The sequence below is a fragment of the Aquarana catesbeiana genome, linkage group LG01, assembly GCF_042186555.1.
Source record: "Aquarana catesbeiana isolate 2022-GZ linkage group LG01, ASM4218655v1, whole genome shotgun sequence".
Classification (NCBI taxonomy): Eukaryota; Metazoa; Chordata; class Amphibia; order Anura; family Ranidae; genus Aquarana; species Aquarana catesbeiana.
The window spans coordinates 620090647-620113132 of record NC_133324.1 but is presented as its reverse complement, the minus strand read 5'-3'; the positions used below and the strand labels follow the sequence as shown (position 1 = coordinate 620113132).

At 43.9% G+C, this 22486-nt stretch overlaps 1 protein-coding gene across 3 annotated transcripts in view; it reads right to left on the bottom strand.

Moving 5' to 3' along the window:
* RASSF6 (Ras association domain family member 6) overlaps nt 1-22486 on the bottom strand; it is a 91115-nt gene that overhangs the window by 30345 nt on the left and 38284 nt on the right. For all 3 annotated transcript variants that reach the window (XM_073600375.1, XM_073600365.1, XM_073600386.1), the window contains exons 3-5: nt 10402-10480; nt 6294-6442; nt 1091-1188 (exon numbers count right to left, since the gene is read on the bottom strand). In XM_073600375.1, coding sequence (XP_073456476.1) covers nt 1091-1188; nt 6294-6442; nt 10402-10480 — 326 coding nt within the window. The remainder of the gene's footprint in view (nt 1-1090; nt 1189-6293; nt 6443-10401; nt 10481-22486) is intronic.

Below are 22486 nucleotides of genomic sequence, written 5' to 3'. Positions count from 1 at the left end.
GAAGGCACTGATGCTGATGCTGGGCTGTGTGTGTAATCTGAGATCCTGCTCACCGCCTGGGACCTGGGATCACAAAGAGGAAGCGGAAACTGAGCTGCTGTGGATTCTGGGAAAGGCAGAGTCTGCTGAAAGGAACTATGACTTGTGGGGAATGTAGTCCCTAGGGAGAATGAGCATGTACTTCAAACTAGTCCTGGAAATACAGATAAAGAGGGAGAAGAAAGGACTGTTCCTGGGCTAGAGGCAGTCATGAGGGGATGTTGTTGGAGACTGACAGTGTAGCAGGCTGCTAACATGAAGTTTTACCACAGTGTCGAAGATGCAGAGAGGCTAAGTAAATAACATCTCCTTGTTTGTGGGAATGCCACTGTTAAGCCTGGTGACGCTGCCTTATTGTCAACCACTGTAGATGGCTCCACTGAGCCCGGAAGGAGAACGGGAGGACACAAGTTGCCATCTTGGGAGATGGTGAGAGGCCACTGGCCAAACCCTACTACACCTTGTTTAAGGGAACAGGATTGCCTGTTTGGGACATCATGCAGGCACCTATACCCAGGTTTGGAGGAACCTAATTTTGAGTTCCCCAACACCTGATTTGGGCCCAATACACTGGCCAATAGTAGAGGGTTTGCCAAAGACTGCCCAGACCATTGTCCTAGCATCATCCCTTAAACAGCATCTTCCCTAGTATAGGGATTAGTGGTCATTCACAGGTCTGTCTGTTTATTATTAGGTGTATATGTGTTTGTTTTTTGTTTTTTTTTGGGGGGGGGGGGGGGGTTGCAACGGATGCACTTATTTTTGGTAGAGTTCATTGCCATTTTCCATTTTTTTGGCTGTTGTATCATTGTGTATCAAAGTGTTTTGTTGCTATAAATATCCACTCTTAAGCCCAGGTGTTCCAGAGACTGTGGTGCTGCATGCAAAGTCGTAGGCACCGGGAACAGGGGACCCAAGAAAATAGCAGCTCCTTCGGAGGTAAGCACTATGGAGGCTACATTTGATTGAGAAGAGGTTTATGGAATAGTTATTACTCTGGCAGTTTGGAAAGTGCTAACTTTTCTTTAGGATTTTGGTTCATAACATTTACCATTCTGTGAGTCTGATTCACCATCAGAAGTCTTTCCAGCTTCTTCTATTTCAGCAATGTGATAAAGGTCATCAAATTCGCCCCAACGCATCATTCCACTGGAAAAAATGTAATTGCAAAAATTATATCATTACACCAAGTGTGTATTTTTTATGAGACCATTATGGCTAAAGCCTAATATTTCAAAGAAAGACCAGTAGCTGAGCATGGAATACTAATTCTAATTTATCACTGTAATGGTAGCCTTTTAATAATACATCTAAAATGTACAATAGATGAATTACAGCAATACCAGCAAGTTGACATTGCAATTTATTTGCATCTGTAGTCTAATTTATCATATCATATGATTTTCTTATATGTATTTTATCTTTGTGCAAATAAACAAATGTCATAAACAAAAATCTAAGGATGAAGCAGAATTCTTGACTTTTATTAGTTATGGATAGAACAGAGAATGGTTAAAATCCCTGTTTTTGTGTGTGTTGGTTAGTTTTTGTATGTTTGCGTATATGTTGTTATTATTTGTAGATGTTTATATGCTGGTTATGTTGTATAGATGATATATGCAAGGAAAAAGAAAGAAAAATTTCAGAACTTGCTTTGGACTGACCTTATGTGAGGTTTTAGAAATAAGGAATTTATATATTAGTTTAATAATGAGATAAGTACTATATTTTCCAATAAGAATGTATTCTGGTTTGTAATGATGAAAATCTATAATACAGAAATATAATAATAATAAAAAAAAATCCCTGTCAGTTTTTTATTGCTGTCTGTGTGTGTTAGCAAGATTTCTTCTTCTGTTGTGTCACTCAGACAGGAATTTAAAATAATTTCTCCCGTGGGAAAACAGACAGCAATAAAAAACTTTTTTTTTTGGAATAGAGAAGAGCTTTAGAACCTCTATCAAGTGTTTATTGGTGACTGTGGTCATGTTGGGGAGATTTCCCTTCTCCTCCTTTTTTGTCATCCAAACAAGAAGTGAACGGAATTTCTCCCATGGGAACACAAACATCAACAAAAGACCTTTTTATTAAAATGGAGAAAGGTTAGAACCTCTGTTAGGTGTTTATTGCTGATTTCCTGTTGTGTCACCGAGACTGAAGACAGATTGTTTGTCCCCTGCTGCAATCTGTGGTTCCTCATGCAGACTCCTATTTCTCTACAGCACACAATAGTGATGTAGAGACCAGGAGATTGGACCACAGAGCATACTTACTTGAAAGAGCCCTTGCACATTAAGGAAAGGGACTCCTGACTGGTTTGAAGCATGGCATTATGTTAGTGCGGAGTTCGCCTTTAGGTTCTAAGAAGGGCTGGCTAGGTGGAGGAGGGCTGTAAAAATAACCTGTGAATGGGAAAATGCTTCCCTTTGGACTTCTGGCTCCTGAATGAGAAGATCCAACCCTCCCTTCCATATATTAAAAAAAAGTGCCAGTCACTTGTGATTGGCTTGGTTGTTTTCTGGAACCTTTATGTTCATGTTGGAGTTATTCATTGAATTTATGGGGACTATTGATAAATAAAGCTGTGGTCTTGCCCTTCCAATCAATAACAGTTTCAGTGCTTTAAGGGGCAGTTCACACTGCTGTGTGGTACGAGATCGCATATGATTCACACCGCACTGCACTGCAAATCACATGTGATGTCCGTGTGATGCGAATTAAGCCATACAGATGGTATGGCTGAATTTGCATTGCATTCGGACCAAACTCGCACAGGACCCTTTTTTGGTTCGCTGCAGAATCGGATGGCCTGGGCCGGACTTTCTGGCAGGCTAGGTCCGACGGTCTTCCCGACGGACTTTCGGCAGATTTCCGACGGACCTCCTAACGAACGGACTTGCCCACACACCAACGGATTAAGTCCATTTGAAAGTCCGTTAGTTTTGAACGTGATGACGTGAGACGGGACTAAAAAAGGAAGTTCAATAGCCAGTAGCCAATAGCTGCCCTTGCGTCGTATTTGGTCCGTCGGACTAGCATACAGATGAACGGTTTTCCAGATAGGAATTGAGTCAGTCGGACAGATTTGAAACATGTTCTATTTCTAGGTCCGTCGGATATTTTAAATGAAAAACAATCGGATTAGCCCAGACACGATCGGAATGTCCGTCGGACTGATTCCGTCTGACCTAGTCTGACGGAAAGTCCAGTCGTGTGTACGCGGCATACGTTGAAATTGCTGTGTTAGATCAATTTAGTTGTGCTCACTTTAATTTGTGAAGCTGCATGTAATTAGTTACTTCTGTTCAGTGTTTCAGCAGCTGCTGGTTCGACTGTTTCCTCTGCTTTCCAGAGAACTGGAGAACTCTCTGGAAAACAGGTGTGGAGCAATGCAAAAAGCAGCATGAATATTTATACAGCTCTGACCAATGCCAGGGAGGATGGCCCTGAAGGCTGCTGGGAATCTGAATAAATACTCTGAGACGAAGAGCAGTCTGGTCTTTTCCTTCAGGAGAAAACACAGCCTGGAGGGCTTGCTGCCCTCCAGGGAAGCGCTGCCATGTGCTTGCTGTTTGTGAGACGAGGAGGGCGACCTGGGGGCCTGGATGCTGTAGCTGTGGAGAGCTGACTGAGGGGCAGTCTGCTGAAGATCTAGTCTGGTATCACAGGGGAAATGTGTCGCATAGATTTTGGAAGGAGGCAACCAACTTTCCTTAGACATTTGTGAGTACAGACTGCTGTGGGAGATCTTGGAATTTTGGGCTGCTGCCACCCCTTCTGGTGCTAGAGAGTCAGCTGCGTGTTTGTTTAAAGGGGACATCGGCTGGTGTCCTGAAGAGTTCAGTCTATCTAGTTCTTTGTGAAGGGACTCGGTTCTGATTGCTTCTACTGCAAAGCCAAGCCCATAGTTTGCTTGTGCAAGGACTTCTGCTTCAGCTTTACAGAAGGAAGTTTACTGTCCTCAACCTGTACCTAGTTATTTTTTGGAGTATCCCACTCTATTCCCTCAACCCTATTCCAGTTACTCCAAAAATCAAAACACCAAAAAGAACACACCTACACATGTTATCGAGCTGAAGAGTAATTGTGAAAGTTTGTGCTTGGCTGCGGGGCAATTACTGGGAAAAGGAATCTGGGCAATTTTTAGCAGCTCCTTCAGGGGTAGAGCTACACAGGTAGGCCCAATCTGAAAACTTACACCCTTCTGCACTCTGAATCCCACTCATCCCATTCACTGCTCTATTGACATAATTGACATGGGTGGGACCTTGAATTCCACCATTAACTGTTGCTAGTTGGAATGGCAAATTGCTTTATAGAGAGGTTAGGACAGTATAAAAGATCCCTGTTGTATTGAAGTGAAGCCTGTGGCTCTTATCTTCTACAGATAAAACTGATGATGTGAATGCAAAGCAGTAGACAAAACTCCATTGATTAATTACACTCTTTAGATTATAAATGTGTGCTTAGCTGGAGGGACTGGGTTCTGCTGTGTTACTGGCATCAACTGTTGCTATGGCTAACTGTATTGTGAGTGTGTGTATGTTTACATAGGCCCTTTTTGTGCCTATGTGGAACTGTGTGTTACCTACTCCCAAACCTTGCCTCCTATTTAATATACATTCCTGCACCCTGTGCAATGCATACACACTTCTGAGCCCCGGCCCTGTGTGGCACACACTCCCAAGCCCTGCACCCTGTGCAATACACCCTCCTGAGGTCTGTGCCCTGTGCGATACACAATCCCAAGCCCTGTGCTCTGTGTGATACACACTACTGAGCTCTGTTCCCTGTGCGATACACACTCCTGAGCCCTGCGCCCTTCACGATCCTGAAAATAGTGCCCTGTGCAACACACATTCCTTAGCCATGCGTTTTGTGAGATACACTCTTTATGATATACACACCCAAGCCCTGCGCCCCCTGAAATACACACTCCTAAGTCTTGCACCCTGTGTGATACACACACCCAAGCCCTGCGCTCTGTGCGATATGCACTCCCAAGTCCTGCACCCTGTGCGAAACACATTCCTAATTGAAACATATTGTGTGAGTACCAGGACTGTGGCATATGTTTACCATGTACTATGTACAGAAAGTAGACTCTGTATTTTAACCATGCCCCTTGGAGACCCTTCTAGCAGCTTATCTTTTCTCTGTGACTGACCTATAAAGCCTCTTTCTGCTCTGTGCGGCAGTGACGATCCTGGTAGAGGAACAGGGCATTGCCTTCTTATGTCAGCCCTCACTTCCTCACCCCCAAGCAATGACTGGTTTTCTAATGAACTGATGACTTGTAGGGCCAAGGGGAAAATAATAAATAGAAAGTAGGAGAGGTGGAATAGCAACAGGTCCTCAAACTGCAGTAGTAAATTAGTGGAGAAGCATCAACAGGCATCCGAAGAGATGGACAGATAGATCCATAGAATGAATGCACTGCCGGTCCATAAAGTGCAGTTTCCCCTCTAGCCTACCGCTTCATTTACACTGGCAGCTCCTAAACTTGAGTTTAGGAGCCTTTGGCTTTTTTACCAAAGCTTCTAACTTCAACTCCTTTCCATGTACATTAGGCTTTTAGCAATGTTTAGGAGATGCTGCGTTTAAGTGAGGGTAAACCTCCCTCTCCTCAATGAGGATGAATCGCATTCAGGATAGGAATGTTTTGACTGTGGGCTGCGGAAAAATGCAAAATGCAGCAAAAACGCGTTTTGTATTTTCCCTTAGCCAAGGTCAGGGTAGGTTAGTGTACATGTAGCCTTAAAAAAGCAATGAGCAGCACAGTGGACACTAACTATCACTACAGTGCTCAGGAAGACACTGCAGTTCTCATGAGAATTGCAGTGATCAGAGGCAAGAGTGAACAGGATTTGTCTTATGTTATCCCACACTGCATATACATCTATGACCCTAAAGCCTGATACACACAATGAGATTATCAGACAAATGATTGTGCTTTTTTTTTTTTGTGCATGATAGTCTCATGTCGAAAAATGAAGATTTTGAAAGTTATGAAAATTCTCGTACGGAATTCGGAAGTGATGTAATGTGTTGTATTTGTATTGTATTTTCAAATGACAACTGTACGGATTAAACAAAAAGCGGACGATCTGGTATCGGACAAGAACAATTTTCATGCTTGTCCCTTTGGATTATTTTGCATGAATTGTTGTGGTCGGCTCTCAAAAGCTTTGAAAGCAGTATTTTTCGTATGATTTTCTGATCGTGTGTACGGCCCATAAGGGAACAGGATTTACCTTTTTGTTATACTTGATCCTATGACCTCTGGAAGTTGGATTGATTCTGTGGAATTACTTCTCTCATCCTGCATTTTGAATCGTATGGGTCGCTGAACTCCCCAGAATATCTCAATTAGACCTGATAAAACAATATGTCCTTTGGCCTCCTGTAATTAGACATGCAAGCATAATTAGCTTTGGGCAACAATTGCATAATGAATATTCTGATGATCCTAATCCTAATATAAATGTCTTAAAACTATGTGATGCTGCTGACTTTCAATAAAACACTAACTTCTCATCTCTGCAAACAGTTCCAACTTTGTAGTTTTGACTGCTGAGAAGCTTAGGTGCAGTATTAACCTGCTATTATATACCAATACCTTGCCCCCCAAAAAGACACCAGACTGATTTAAAGTTATTGTAAGGGTTCGGTTTTTTTTTTTATGTCATACTTACCTCCACTGTGCAGCTCGTTTTGCACAGAGTGGCCCCGAACCTCGTCTTCTGGGGTCCCCCGGCGGCTCTCTCGTCTCCTCCCCACATCAGATAACCCCCTAGGAGAAGCACTTTCCCAGGGGGTTACCTTGCGGCGTGCTCCCGTGTCCAGCATTTGCATTCATAGACACGAATGCCGCACTCAGCCCCGCCCCCGGCGCTGGTGTCATTGGATTTGATTGACAGCAGCGGGAGCCAATGGCTGCGCTGCTATCAATCTATCCAATCAAGAGCAGGGACCCCGTGGAGAGAGGGATAGCGTGTCTCCGCCGACAGAAATACGGTGCTCAGGTAAGTAAAACAGGGGGCTGGGGGGCCGGTCACAGCCAGGTGTTTTTTTACCTTAATGCATAGGAGGGCCACAGCTTTTTTGAAATTACCAACTTTAACAATATTCAAAATACTATATAACAATGCCAACTCTTGTGATGTCAAGATCTCTTCAGAGTAGTGGGACGTGCCCTTGCATAGCCTTTTTCTAGAGTTCAGGCTCCACCCAGTCACCTCGTGCCTCAGTGGCCAATCTCATTAGAGCCACTAAAACTCCCTGTTTGTATCACACCCATGTATCTGCCAAGCTTCCAGCAGTCACGGATCCCTTTCCCTAGGAGGCGGGGAGGGTCAAGGGGCCTTCATGACTGCTGAGAAGCTTAAGTGCAGTATTACCAGCTATTATATACCAATACCTTGCCCCCCAAAAAGACACCAGACTGATTTAAGTTGGAATTAGGACAAGGCCACAGCTTTATTGAAATTACTAACTTCAACAATATTCAAAATACTATATAACAATGCCAGTCACAATTATACCGTGAGCATCCATATAAAAAAAAACGACAGTCTAAGAGGCCTGTCTCCATCATCAGTGTGAGACAGGCAATAAACTGATTCCAGCTTTAAACTTGAGTCAGGGCTCCCTTTCCCTAGGAGTCGGGGAGGGTCCAGGGGCCTTCAGTGTAATCTGATCTGTCCTGCGGTTCAAGTTATTCAGAACACACCTTTAACCGGTTCCCGATTGGCTCACGCAGATATACTGCAGCAGAATGGCTCTCCTGGACGAAACCCAGTACGGGTACGTCCTACCCTTTTTCGGCCACCAGAGGGCATGCACGCAGGCTGCACAGCAGGGGGACCTGATGCGCGTGGACAGGGGGCACCATCGCTGCCGGGCACGTGTGATCGCGTGCACGAGCGCCAGCACCGGTATTTGTGTGTGTAAACCCTGTGCTGTCAGAGGAGAGGAGCCATATTGTTTGTTCCTACTAAGTAGGAAAAACGATATGTCTCCTCTCCTAGTCACTCCCATCCCAACACAGTTAGAACACACTGAGGGAACACACAGTTAACCCCTTGATCGCCCCCTAATGTTAACCCCTTCCCTGCCAGTGACATTTACACAGTAATCAGTACATTTTTATAGCACTGATCGCTGTATAATTGTCAATGGTTCCAAAAAAGTGTCAAAAGTGTCTGATCTGTCCATTGCAATGTCGCAGTACCGCTAAAAATTGCAGATCACCGCCATTACTAGTAAAAAAATATATATATAATAAAAATGCCATAAATCTTTCCCATAGTTGGTAGATGCTATAACTTTTGCACAAACCAATCAATATACGCTTATTGCAATTTTTTTTACCAAAAATATGTAGAAGAATATATATTGGTCTAAACTGATGAAGAAATGTGTTTTTTTTTTATATGGGGATATTTTCTGAAGCCAAAAGTAAAAAATATTGTTTTTTTTTCCAAAATTGTCGCTCTTTTTTTGTTTATGGTACAAAAAATAAAAACCGCAGAGGTGATCAAATACCACCAAAAGAAAGCTATATTTGTGGGAAAAAAAAAGTGCAAATTTTCTTTGGGTACAGCGTCGCACGACCGCACAATTGTCAGTTAAAGCGACGCAGTGCCAAATTGTAAAAAGTGCAATGGTCAGGAAGGTGGGAAAATCTCCTGGGGCTGAAGTGGTTAAATAAACCTTCAGTAAGTTGTTGCTGTGGCCTACAGCTCAGAACCTGCTAGATTTAAAGTGACAGCAGGGATGGATAGCACATTCATTAAAATAGTTTTGAAAATTGCACAGCTGCAACTCCCTTTATGAGGATGGCTACTTTCAATCTACATGGTTCCACTGTGGGAACGTATGCACTCCTGATAAGAACTACAGTCAACGCTGGAACAAGTAAAAGCACATACACTGCCTACACAGCACCACCTATGGAACCAGGAAAAACAATCTGAATGAATGAAAATATACACACATTTTCAGTATCGATGGGCACATTAATAGATGGGATTCACAGTTTGTGCAGATCGGTACAAATGATTGCTATAGATAAACACTGCTCACAACCACAGCACGCATTATGAGGAAAGAGGTTCTGTATATGGCATGTGGAGCAATTTTTTAACAGAAAAGAAAAATGGTATGTTCAATTTTAAGAAAGTGCGGTGATATATTAATCTATGCTGGATTTGGCAATTAGTAAAACACGTAATATTTAGTGACACTTTAACAGTTATACAGTATATAGCAAATGAAATATCCCTATATCCTATCCTGTACTTGAATAACGGAATCATGTACGGGGAGATATGTAGACTGCCACTGCTGATCTCCTTTTCAAAATTAAAATTTCCTGACTGGCTCTTGATACAATAAAATGAATCAAAATGAAGTCAGTGTTAATATGCATAACTGCCTTGTTCTGTACGACTGTATATCTCTATGGAGGAAGCCATCTTGGTAGAGGAGCATGGCTTTGCTTCCCCATATTAGAGATGCCCCACTAATGGCTGGTGGGGATATGGATGGCCCAATCACATGCCAGAAAGTTTTATTTTTCAAGAGGAATTTAAAGTGTAATTTAAGTCAAATTCTAACTAAGGCTAAACCTACTCCCACCCCCATTCTAAGACTTTTTTATATACCCTGTGTGATAAAAGATGCCTATACTTACCTATTCTAAAGCCACCAGCTTCAGTGTAAAGGAGAGACAGCGACAATGGCTGCAAAGCCTGGGCAATGACATCACCCATAGGCGTACTATGGGACATCCATTGTAGGCTGTCCTTCCTACTCTGAAGCCAGAACTGGGACCCTAACATGTGACTGGACCAGAGCAGCTTCAAAATAGGTAAGTGTAGGCATCTTTTCTTTCATAGGGTAGATAGAATAGACATGGAATGGGGATGGGAGCAGGTTTAGTCTTAAGATTTGACTGAGCTGACTGAGATTCGATCCATGTACGGGCAGGCTGATTGTACCCAAGTCAATCCGCCTGTCGGATTTTTATACATTCAATTACTACCGGCGGCTATAACCACTAGCAGCAATCATTGTGTTCTGCCGGCAGAACACAATAGCGCTGCAGGAGGCATTACCCTATCAACACCATTGACTGTGTTTCCACCCGTTATGGAAGAAAAGATAATTTAGCTATCTATGGGCTGCTGTAGTTAGAATTTGTTCCCCAAAAGATATTCAGTTTTCAGAGTTCAGGGCCACTTTAACTAATAAGTGAAATGACAATAAACACACAAATCTAAATAAAAACATGCTGAGTACGCTACATACTGTGGATATTGTGGGGTTAGGTCTACAAATATTCACATGAGGACTTACATTGTGGTAGGTTATATGTAGGTTCTTTTGGTCCTTGAAATAGCAATTATATGATTTCAGCAATGAATCTAGTTGGCTTCTGAAAGAGAAAAAAAGTTAATACAGAATGTGGAGTTGATCTATAGAATAGATGTAGGCATTTTGCAACAGGGCAAAGAGCCATGTACAAAGTACTGTAAGCTAGACAACCAAACAGCAGTCATCTTGACTATGGTAAAACAGATGCAAACACCCAAATTCCATTACTACTAAGACTGCCCCACTTAATTGTTACCCACAATTAGAGAATAAATAGAAGACACCTTTTTTGGAGTAAAATTGGCAGCAGTGGCCATTTATTAACAAAAAACCAGTAGAACACATTTGTTTAACAAAAACATAATAATCTCAATGATACATACTAAGCCAGGTTGCCAAACTCTTTAAAGGCACTGAAGAACCCCAAATCGTTTGGTATCTGCGTGACCACATACAGGTCCCCAGCCGCACAACACTGACTCTGGGACGATCTCAACTCTCCACATTCTACACAGATACCTCCATATCCCCAATGTCCAGTTAAACTTACGTTTTACAGAGGACCCCATACCATAGATGGTTCCCCACTATGCCTGATATTTTAGAAGGCCTGCAAAGATCCCAACTGCCAAGCCACTATGACGATTGGCAGGTGCCGGAGGACATTGAGTGCTCAGCAGTCGCAGATCGGCTTCTGCTGTGAAGATTCACAGCAGAAGTGGCCCGCCCTTGGTACACGCACGCCCCCTGCAAGTGGAAATGCAGAATCACGTATATATATATACGTGATCCTGCGCAGAGCTGCCACCCTTTAGCAGTAAAACCGCTATAGGGCAGTCAGCAAGTGTTTAAACTCGCCTTACACTGGTTGATTCATGTATGAAAATTTGTACGAAAAATCTCATCAGCACATTCGATAATGCCTAAAGAGACCTAAGGAATGTCGTTTGAAAGTACTTTAAAATTTCCTTTGCTATTAACATATGATTTTGGAATGAATGTAATTTGCCAAATGAAAAGCACAGTAATTGTTAGATATCTGTTCATTTGCGAAAACTTTTCCATCTTGCTCCATCTAATTGTCTCTTCAGTCGATTTTACCCCACTAATGATTAGAAAATGAAAAGAACATTCCAAAAATGAACATTTTCAAATTAAATTCTACTAGCGTATGGTCAGCTTTACTCACATTCAGCTGGACGTGTTCTGTGTAATGTTGAAAATTACAGAACAAGTTCAGCTGAATGTGACTAACTACTGATATGATGGCTGCATTTGTTTTGTTTTCTTCAGATGAATAATATTTCAGCAACTACAGAAAATACCTATTGATTTTACCAGAAATGCAGTGTCCATGTCACGTCCTGTGATCTGAAAAAACTACATAAATGCTCCATCTAAGGAGATGAACAGGAGGACATGTTTGAAATCGAATCTGTTTTGTTTTGCAATTTAGATAAACTTTAGATATGTCTCAAAATTTTACACGACAATGTTTGCAGGATTACAGTTAATGCAAAAACTTTATCAACCCCCGTCTCGGAGTGGGGAAAGGGAGTTGATTTTTGTTGTTAGTTTTAAGTCCTGTTCACACCTATGCATTTTTAGTGCTTTTTGCATTTTGCAGATTTGCACTACAGAACGTGTTCCATAGGAAACAATGTTGAATGGACTGTAGTGCAAATCTGCAAAATGCAAAAAGCACTTAAAATTCATAGGTGTGAATCAGGCCCTAGTAAAAATGTACACGCACATGCAAATCAAACAGTCTTCATTGCTATAAATAAACCCCAGTTGTTTTCCTCATTGGATATATCCACGTAGTTTATTTGCATTACTCCACGCCTGCATGAATCTGAACACGTCCTGCAACAGGTTTGTGTTGATAAATAGTAACCAGGAACAAGTCATAGCAACAACTTTGCATTGAAAATGATCTTTTGTTTTCAGAGTGGAAGAGGGATATTCTCATATTCTGTCACAAATACATCTTTTTTTTTTTTTTTTTTTTTTTTATAAGTGAGTGGTTTATACATAATAATATGTAAGCAGTTATAAAGCAGGCCATACACTCGAAGAATCTCATTTGAAAACTTTCTTTTTAGAACTTTTTGTTTGATTTTGAGTTTATTAGTGGGATCAAATCAGCAATCATTTTCTACCACAGTGATGAGAAAATTCGAAGAAGCAGGAGCAGGATAGAAAATGTTTCTCGAATGAATGAATTTCTAACTGTAGGTTCCCTACTGCACATGTGCGAAGTGCGCTGCACTTTCTGAATGGCCCGGTGGAGGTGGAAGGAGGAGGGGGGGTGAAATCTCGTACCCGCTCCCCCCCCCGAAAGGTGCCAAATATGGCAGTGGAGGGGGGGGGGAATCAAACAAGAGGAGTTTCCCCTTTTCGGTGGAGCTCCCCTTTAGGCCTCCACAGAAAGCAGTATTGTACATTGTCTAACCACTTAAGGACCGCCTCACGCCGATGTACGTTGGCAAGGTGGCATGGGCAGGCAGAATCACGTATATGTACGTGATCTGCCTCCCGCGGGCGGGAGGTCCGATCGGACCCCCCCCCCCGGTGCCCGAGGCGGTCCCCTTTTGTCCAGCGGCGATCGGAGATGAGGGGGAGACAATCCGTTCGTGGCCCCCCCCTCGCGATCGCCACTGGCCAATCAGATCATTCCTATGCTGCTGTATGCTAAACAACAGCAAAGGAAATGATGTCATCTCTCCTCGGCTCGGTATTTTCCGTTCCGGTGCCGAGGAGAGAAGACATCGATGTGAGTGCACAACAAGTTTTTTTTTTTTTCTGATTACTGCATGGTGTCAGTTTGTGACAGTTAGTGTGGTAGGACAGTTACTGTTAGCCCCCTTTAGGTCTAGGGTACCCCACTAACCCCCCCTAATAAAGTTTTAACCCCTTGATCACCCCCCGTCGCCAGTGTCGCTAAGCGATCATTTTTCTGATCGCTGTATTAGTGTCACTGATGACGCTAGTTAGGGAGGTAAATATTTAGGTTCGCCGTCAGCGTTTTATAGCGACAGGGATCCCCATATACTATCTAATAAATGTTTTAACCCCTTGATTGCCCCCTGGTTAACCCTTTCACCACTGATCACCGTATAACCGTTACGGGTGACGCTGGTTAATTAGTTTATTTTTTATAGTGTCAGGGCACCCGCCGTTTATTACCGAATAAAGGTTTAGCGCCCTGATTGCCCGGCGGTGATATGCGTCGCCCCAGGCAGCGTCAGATTAGCGCCAGTCCCGCTAACACCCACGCACGCAGCATACGCCTCCCTTAGTGGTATAGTATCTGTACGGATCAATATCTGATCCGATCAGATCTATACTAGCGTCCCCAGCAGTTTAGGGTTCCCAAAAACGCAGTGTTAGCGGGATCAGCCCAGATACCTGCTAGCACCTGCGTTTTGCCCCTCCGCCCGGCCCAGCCCAGCCCACCCAAGTGCAGTATCGATCAATCACTGTCACTTACAAAACACTAAACGCATAACTGCAGCATTCGCAGAGTCAGGCCTGATCCCTGCGATCGCTAACAGTTTTTTTGGTAGCGTTTTGGTGAACTGGCAAGCACCAGCGGCCTAGTACACCCCGGTCGTAGTCAAACCAGCACTGCATTAACACTTGGTGACGTGGCGAGTCCCATAAGTGCAGTTCAAGCTGGTGAGGTGGCAAGCACAAGTAGTGTCTCGCTGCCACCAAGAAGAAGACAAACACAGGCCCGTCGTGCCCATAGTACCCTTCCTGCTGCATTCACCAATCCTAATTGGGAACCCACCACTTCTGCAGCACCCATACTTCCCCCATTCACACCCCCAACCAAATGCAGTCGGCTGCATGAGAGGCATTTTCTTTATGTCCTCCCGAGTACCCCTACCCAGCGAACCCCCCCCCAAAAAGATGTCGTGTCTGTAGAAAGCGCGGATATAGGCGTGACACCCGCTATTATTGTCCCTCCTGTCCTGACAATCCTGGTCTTTGCATTGGTGAATGTTTTGAACGCTACCATTCACTAGTTGAGTATTAGCGTAGGGTACAGCATTGCACAGACTAGGCACACTTTCACAGGGTCTCCCAAGATGCCATCGCATTTTGAGAGACCCGAACCTGGAACCGGTTACAGTTATAAAAGTTAGTTACAAAAAAAAGTGTAAAAAAAAAAAAAAAATATATATATATATATATATATATATATATATATATATATATATATATATATATATATAAAATTTTAAAAAATAGTTGACATTTTATTGTTCTCTCTCTCTCTATTCTCTCTCTATTGTTCTGCTCTTTTTTACTGTACTCTATTCTGCAATGTTTTATTGTTATTATGTTTTATCATGTTTGCTTTTCAGGTATGCAATTTTTTATACTTTACCGTTTACTGTGTTTTATTGTTAACCATTTTTTTGTCTTCAGGTATGCCATTCACGACTTTGAGTGGTTATACCAGAATGATGAAGAATATAAGAAACCGCGCTACATGAACTTAAATAATAGAAGGTAAATGCACATCAAACTAATGAGTCCATCAAGAGAAAATGATGTCAATAATTGTCCAACAGCAAATCACCATGGGATACAGATCTTCATCCCCAGCAATAGTGACATCACACTCAGTTCACCATGGAAAATAGTGTTAGAGATAGGACAGTCCTCCACCTTTAAAACAACTGCCTCTTACCAGCTCCCTTGATCTCTGGTCAGGAGATCAAATGCGCCTTTTGGCTTATAACCCAGCCACAGTCTCAGATAGGGATGGGTGAAAGGTCAGATCAGCTCCTCCTATTGTCCTAAAAGCCCATACACAACTTGTCCAATGGCCAGTCATAAAAGGAGAAAAGAAGCTCCCATAGTGTGAAAACGTTTAAGATGTTTATTAGTGAAAACAGTATTGCACTCACATGTAAGCGAAATAGTTCAGGCAAAAACGGATAAACGAGCCGGCCGGCTCTCTCTGCAACCGCCCGTAGCTTCCGGGACTGCATGTGTGTGTTGTGGTGGCGTCAGCACGCCGCTCTCCCTACGTCGTTTCGTCAAACCTGACGTCGTCCAGGGGCACGGGCGGCGTGCTGAACGCCACCTATTATATGCCAGTTAATTTCAGAAAGGAACCGCCCAGTCCTGAGGTCCGAGCAGTAAGTGATACTGTTGCCGCCATATTGCAATGGGGCAAACGCCAGTAAATTCTCAGGGAAAGACACTGATAACAATCAATGTCCTCCCTTAATTAAAACTGTGTGCTATGCTGTAGTTCGTATATACGCAGTGCCTTAATGTAAAGGACTGTGTATAACTATTATGCATGTAACTAATTATTTATAAATAGATGTACCACACAGACCACGGTGGCGGCATCTAGTGGCCAAAATTTATATGGCCTAGCCTAAATCCTAAGGTCCATTTGTGGAATCACCTAGATACATCAGTTAAAAATTTCTAAAAAGCAAAAAATATTACTAAAAATCTAATAAGTGTATCCTTCACTGACTTTTCCCTGTAAAGGGAAAGGACAGGAAGGAAAAAGAAAAAAAAAGAAAAAAGAGGTAATAATCAAATTGAGAAAAATTATATAATCATATTGGACCAGGTTACATAAAACCCTCAATATTCACCGACAATTATACTGCAATTCATCTAAAAAAATAAATGAATCACAAATAGGCATAAGCGTATCAAATCACTGGGGCCCATGTGTGCGCCAAGTAGATTATTATGTTATCAGATAATCTACATTAATTGTTACCCTATAGGGCAACCCGAAGGTCCAATAATCAGAAAATAACTGGAAAATTAAAAGCGTATATGCACCATCCCCATCCTCCCCCCCAAACCAGAATGATGCCTGCAGGTTTAGGTATCATCTTGGTATCATTCTTTTCAGCCAGCGGTCGGCTTTCATGTAAAAGCAATCCTAGCGGCTAATTAGCCTCTAGACTGCTTTTACAAGCAGTGGGAGGGAATGCCCCCCCCACCGTCTTACGTGTTTTTCTCTGGCTCTCCTGTCTCAACAGGGAACCTGAGAATGCAGCCGGTGATTCAGCCAGCTGACCATAGAGCTGATCAGAGACCAGAGTGACTCCAAACATCTCTATGGCCTAAGAAACTGGAAGCTACGAGCATTTCATGACTAATGCCGCGTACACACGGTCGGACTTTCCGGCATACTTGGTCCGGCGGACCAGAGTGTGCCGGACAATCCGCCCGTGTGTGGGCGCCGGCGGACTTTTCCGGCGGACTTTTTCCCAAAAGCCCGCCGGACCTAGATTTGAAGAAAGTTTTAAATCTTTCCGCCGGACTCAGTTTCGGGCGGAAGGTCCGCTCGTGTGTGTGCTGGTCCGACGGAAAGCCCGCTCGTGTGTATGCTGGTCCGACGGACCAGATGCGACACGAGGGCAGGGAATTGCATCTCGCGCTCGCTGCAATAGGAAAAACAAATTTTCCTATTGCGGCGAGCGCGGGGCATACCAGGCCCTTAGGTCTGGTATGGATTATAAAGGGAACCCCCTACGCCGAAAAAACGGCGTGGGGTCCCCCCTAAAATCCATACCAGACCCCGATCCGAGCACGCAGCTGCGCTTTGCCGGCGGTGCTGCCCATTGATTTCAATGGGCAGGGGCGCTTTAGGAGCCCCTCGGGCTTTCACACTGGAGTGAATAGAGCCGCTGTTTTACAGCGCTTTGCAGGTGCTATTTTTAACGCTATAGTGCCTGCAAAGCACCTCAGTGTGAAAGGGGTCTTATGTGTATGTTTGTTCTTGGTCAGTAACTCCAAAAGTATGGAAGTTAAAGTCAGCCAGGTTACTAGTGTTTTAATAATCAGGTCAGCAGTGGAATCCCCTGTGTTTCTTTCAGTGGGGGTTTCCTTTATTAATGCAGGATACAATGATAATGTAAAATTAGCTTTAACTAAAAGGAAACAATGAGATTTCAGTTTATTGCAGTCGGTTACGGAAAATGATGACATCTGAGAGGTACTATAAGTTACTGTACTCCTCACAAAGTCATTGTAGTTTGGACTACGCAGTAATAATATACCATCAAAAGAAAGCTCTATTTGTGGGAAGAAAAGGACGCAAATTTTGTTTGGGTACAGCATTGCATGACCGCGCAATTAGAAGTTAAAGCGACGCAGTGCCGAATTGGAAAAAGTGCTCTGGTCTTTAGGCAGCATAATGGTCCGGGGCTGAAGTGGCTAAACAGCAAATTGGGATTTTTTTTAGAGCCCTTTCAAACTAAGCCACCCCAGGTGTCGGCGGTAAAACGCCGCTATTTTTAGTGGAGCTTTACCGTCATTTTCGGCCATTAGCCGGGCGCTTTTAACCCCCCGCTAGTGGCTGAAAAAGTGTTAAAACCGTTTGCAAAGGGCTGCTACAGCTGCGCTTTGCCGGCGGTGCTGCCCATTGATTTCAATGGGCAGGGGCGCTTTAGGAGCCCCTCGGGCTTTCACACTGGAGTGAATAGAGCCGCTGTTTTAGAGCGCTTTGCAGGTGCTATTTTTAATGCTATAGCGCCTGCAAAGCAAATCAGTGTGAAAGGGGTCTTATGTGTATGTTTGTTCTTGGTCAGTAACTCCAAAAGTATGGAAGTTAAAGTCAGCCAGGTTACTAGTGTTATAATAATCAGGTCAGCAGTGGAATCCCCTGTGTTTCTTTCAGTGGGGGTTTCCTTTATTAATGCAGGATACAATGATAATGTAAAATTAGCTTTAACTAAAAGGAAACAATGAGATTTCAGTTATTGGAATCGGTTACGGAAAATGATGACATCTGAGAGGTACCATAAGTTACTGTACTCCTCACACAGTCATTGTAGTTTGGACTATGCAGTAATAATATGACGCTGTTCTAAATTACAGAATTGCTTAACTTGGAATCCCCCTATATTATTTGTGTGTGTGGTTTCCGACGTTTCACTAAGAAGACACAGAGATGCTGAGAACCCCTTTAAGAAGTCGTAAGGGTCATAGAGAAGGCTCAGTCTAGCTCTAGTGGTTAGCAAATAAATAAGAAGAACCCTTCACCTAAAATTGCTTTCATTGTAATCTGTTCAGCAAAAATTAAATTAGCTACATACCTGCAGCAAAGTTGTGTCATCGGACACAACCCTTCTATAGAAAGTAACCTTTCTAGTGCAAATCCAACTCATTTATGAAAGGTATTCTATGTATTTGTGACCCCTACGCTGGGAGGGTGAGGGGGATCAGGGGGTGGGGGGTGGGGGGGAAGAGGCACGTATATAATCAGAGGTGGAAGGTAGGGAGCGCTGTGAGTGGATATGAGTGGATTCAGGTTGTTAGATTAGTGGGATGGGTAAAAGATAGGGAGACATACTATGTATCCCCTTATCACATTTGTAATGGGAGATGGTTAGTTTTGACAGGAGATCTAAATATCGTAATGGTATTAGATAGAACGGCCCATGAGCGTTAAAGGAGGGAGTGGTAAAATCCCGGATACGGGTAAAAGGATCAATATATGTTCATGGAATGTAAGAGGAGTAAGGGATAAGCTTAAAAAACAAATAATTTTTTCAATAGCCAAAAAGGGGAATGTCAAGATACTCTGCCTGCAGGAGACGCATCTGGTTAAGGATACACTCGAAACCTTGAGCAATAAGCAGTTCCGGACGCAGTTTCACTCCACTCACTCATCATATTCGAGAGGGGTGAGTGTACTGATAAGCACAGACCTGGCCTTCTCCTGCGGGCAGAGTAGGTTAGACGAAAAGGGAAGGTATATTTTCCTCTCTCGTTTAATAGAAAACAGAAGATATATACTGGCGAACGTGTATATCCCCCCCCCCATTTTGCACAGAGGTAATGGAGGACTTAGCCAGGTTTGTAGCAGACTTCCCTGGGATACCGGTAATAGCACTGGGAGATTTTAACATGACGATGAACAGGAGCATAGACAGGTTCCCGTCAAAGCCTGGAGATGGAGAGGCCAACAGGAGTGCCCTTCTGCAGTACTGTGATGAATTAGGATTGGTAGATATCTGGAGAAGGAGGCATCCTGGAGAGAGGCAGTTTTCGTGTCACTCCAGGACCCATGCCACCCTGTCTAGAATCGATCTCGTACTGGGGAATGAAGAGGCACTAAATGTAGTGGAGGAGATAGTATATGAGCCAAGAGGCGTCTCAGACCACACGCCAGTTATTGCCTCCGTGAGAGTGGGGGGACAGTATGGCAGGGGGAACTGGAAGATTAATCCCTTTTGGCTCGAACTTATAGGAGAGGAGGAGAAAATGATGGAGGGGTTTTCTGAATTTATTAGTATAAACCTAGGATCGGCTTCACTTAGGGTGGTCTGGGACTCCTTGAAGGCACATATCCGAGGAGCTTTAATCCAGAGAATAGCGTATGTTAAAAAACAGTCGCAAGCTGCGGAAATGGAAGCTAAAGAGAACGCAAGACTGTCAGAGGCGCACTTTGTAGTAACACCATCCCAAGCTAACTACGAGAGCTGGGTGAGGAGGCAAGAAGAGTACAGCAGGGTACTTCGGGAGAAGGCAGAAAAGATTGGATCCTTTCAGAGACTGAGCTTTTTTGGAGAGGGAGAGAAGATTGGGAAAGCTCTGTCTCTGATAATTAAGGCAAATGGCCCCCCGAGTGCAGTGCCGGCAATTATAGGGAGGGAAGGAGAAATAAGAAAAAACACTCCGGATATAGTAGACGAATTTAAAATATACTTTGAGAAGTTATATAGTTCCTCCAGGGTAAATGTAGAGGGGGAAATGCAGGGTTTCTTTGAGGGGCTGGAGATAACTCCGGTATCAGAGGAAGATCGAGAAATGCTGGATGCCCCATTGACTCTTAAAGAATTGCAGAGGGCGGTTGGAGATATGGCGGCTCAAAAATCTCCAGGCCCGGATGGCCTGCCTATAGAACTATATAAAAAATACGGGGAGGTACTGTTACCCTTATTACTGAAGGTATTCAATGGGGCTAGGGAGGAGGGGGCTTTGCCCCCCTCTATGGCAGAAGCCATAGTAACACTTCTGTTAAAAGAAGGGAAGAACCCAATAGATATGTCCTCATATAGGCCCATATCGCTTTTGTGCTCGGATGTGAAGATCCTCGCCAAAGTATTAGCTGCAAGGCTTAACAAGATAATCCCTAAACTAATACACCCGGATCAGTCTGGGTTCATCCCAAACAGATCCACAAGCACAAATATAAGGCGGGTATATCTCAATATGCAAATCCCCATAGAAAATAGTGGTAGGAGAGCAATTCTTTCGCTAGACGCGGCCAAGGCCTTCGATTCCCTGGAATGGCATTATTTATGGAAGGTACTAGCGGTATATCAGCTTGGCCCCGGGTTCGATCGGTGGCTAAGATTGCTGTATAGCGAGCCAAGGGCCAAGGTAAAAATCAACGGGCAATGCTCGGAGTGGTTTCAGCTGAGCAGGGGTACGAGACAGGGGTGCCCTCTGTCCCCCCTGCTCTTTGCACTGGCAATTGAGCCCTTGGCGGTGGCTCTAAGGATGGCACAGGGCATACAGAGATTTAAGAGGAGGAGAGGGGTGGATAAAGTGGCCTTGTATGCCGATGATATTTTCTTATTTTTGGCGGATACGCAGGAGTCACTGGAAACAGCTATAAGGATAGTGAGGGAGTTCGGAATTTTTTCTGGGCTACTGATCAACTGGGAGAAATCAGTGATTTTGCCCATTGATACCCTGAGTGAGCCTCTCCCACACCAGGCATCCCAAGTCCAAGTGGTCAGGCAAATGAAATACTTGGGGATTAATATTACCAGAGACCCAGGCCAGTATATATCTGGAAATTTAGTTCCATTGATGAAAAAGCTGAAACAGAAGTGTCAAGTATGGAGACGTCTACCCCTCTCGGTCGCCGGGCGCTGCAATCTGATTAAAATGGTCTGGCTACCTCAAATCTTATATGTCATGCAGAACTCTCCTGTCTGGATTCCCAAGCACTGGTTCAAAAAATTGGACAGTATATTCAGAGAACATATCTGGAAGGAAGGGGTGGCTAGGATCGGGTTGGAGACGCTACGGCGACCAGAGGAGAAGGGAGGCCTGGCGGTACCAGATCCACGAGGCTACTTCCTGGCAGCCCAACTGCAACAAATTGGAGGTAGTAATAGGCTAACAGAAGCAGGAGCAGGGGGTAGCATCTTATTGAACGACACCAGACACGATACAGTGGCAGAGGGATTAGAGGCAGACTCATTTTGTACCAAATGTCCTACTACCCGGTTGTTGAGTAAAGTCTGGGTACAAGTTAAAAAACCTCTGGGATACGCCGGTTTTGCGGAATTTTCGCCACTTTGGGACAACAATAGCCTTAACGAGCTTAAAAAAATAGGGCGCGTAGAGGAATGGGACCGTATGGGTATCCACTACCTTGCACAGGTATATAGGGCAGGGAGGTTGAAGTCCTTTCAGGAACTGGTAGAGGAGTATGCGATCTCCAACAGGTCATTTTACAGATATCTGCAACTCAGGCAAGCCCTGGAGGCACAATTTGGGAAGGAAATGCCAGTGTGGTGCGAAATGACCTCTTTGAGAAAGCTGATCAATGCAGGATCCACAAAGGGTCTGATCTCGGACATGTATGGGTGCTTGAAAGCAGCAGCTCAAGAAGGTCTGGTGGAAAATAAAAACAGGGCTAGATGGGAAAAAGATGTGGGCTCAATGTCTGACGATCAATGGGATCAAGCCTTGGCGCTGGGTCCCAGGGTCACTCTCTCTCCTTCACAAGTGATGTCTCATCTGTATCTGTTATATAGAGCATATTACACACCTCTGAAGCTATTCAAGTGGGGCAAGCGACCCGATGCGAAATGTCAAAGATGCAGAGGGGGACATGGGGATTTGATCCACATGTTCTGGCGGTGCCCCAAGTTGCATAGATATTGGGAAGGGATAGTGGGGAAAATAAACTTAGTGTTTGGGACATCGCTGAGGGTGGAGGCGAGGGAGTGCCTGCTGGGCTTGAAGGGGGAGGGAGGGATTTTAAAGGATACACAGACAGCAAGAGACAGATGCTTGTTCCAGGGAAAAAAGCTTATCGCAC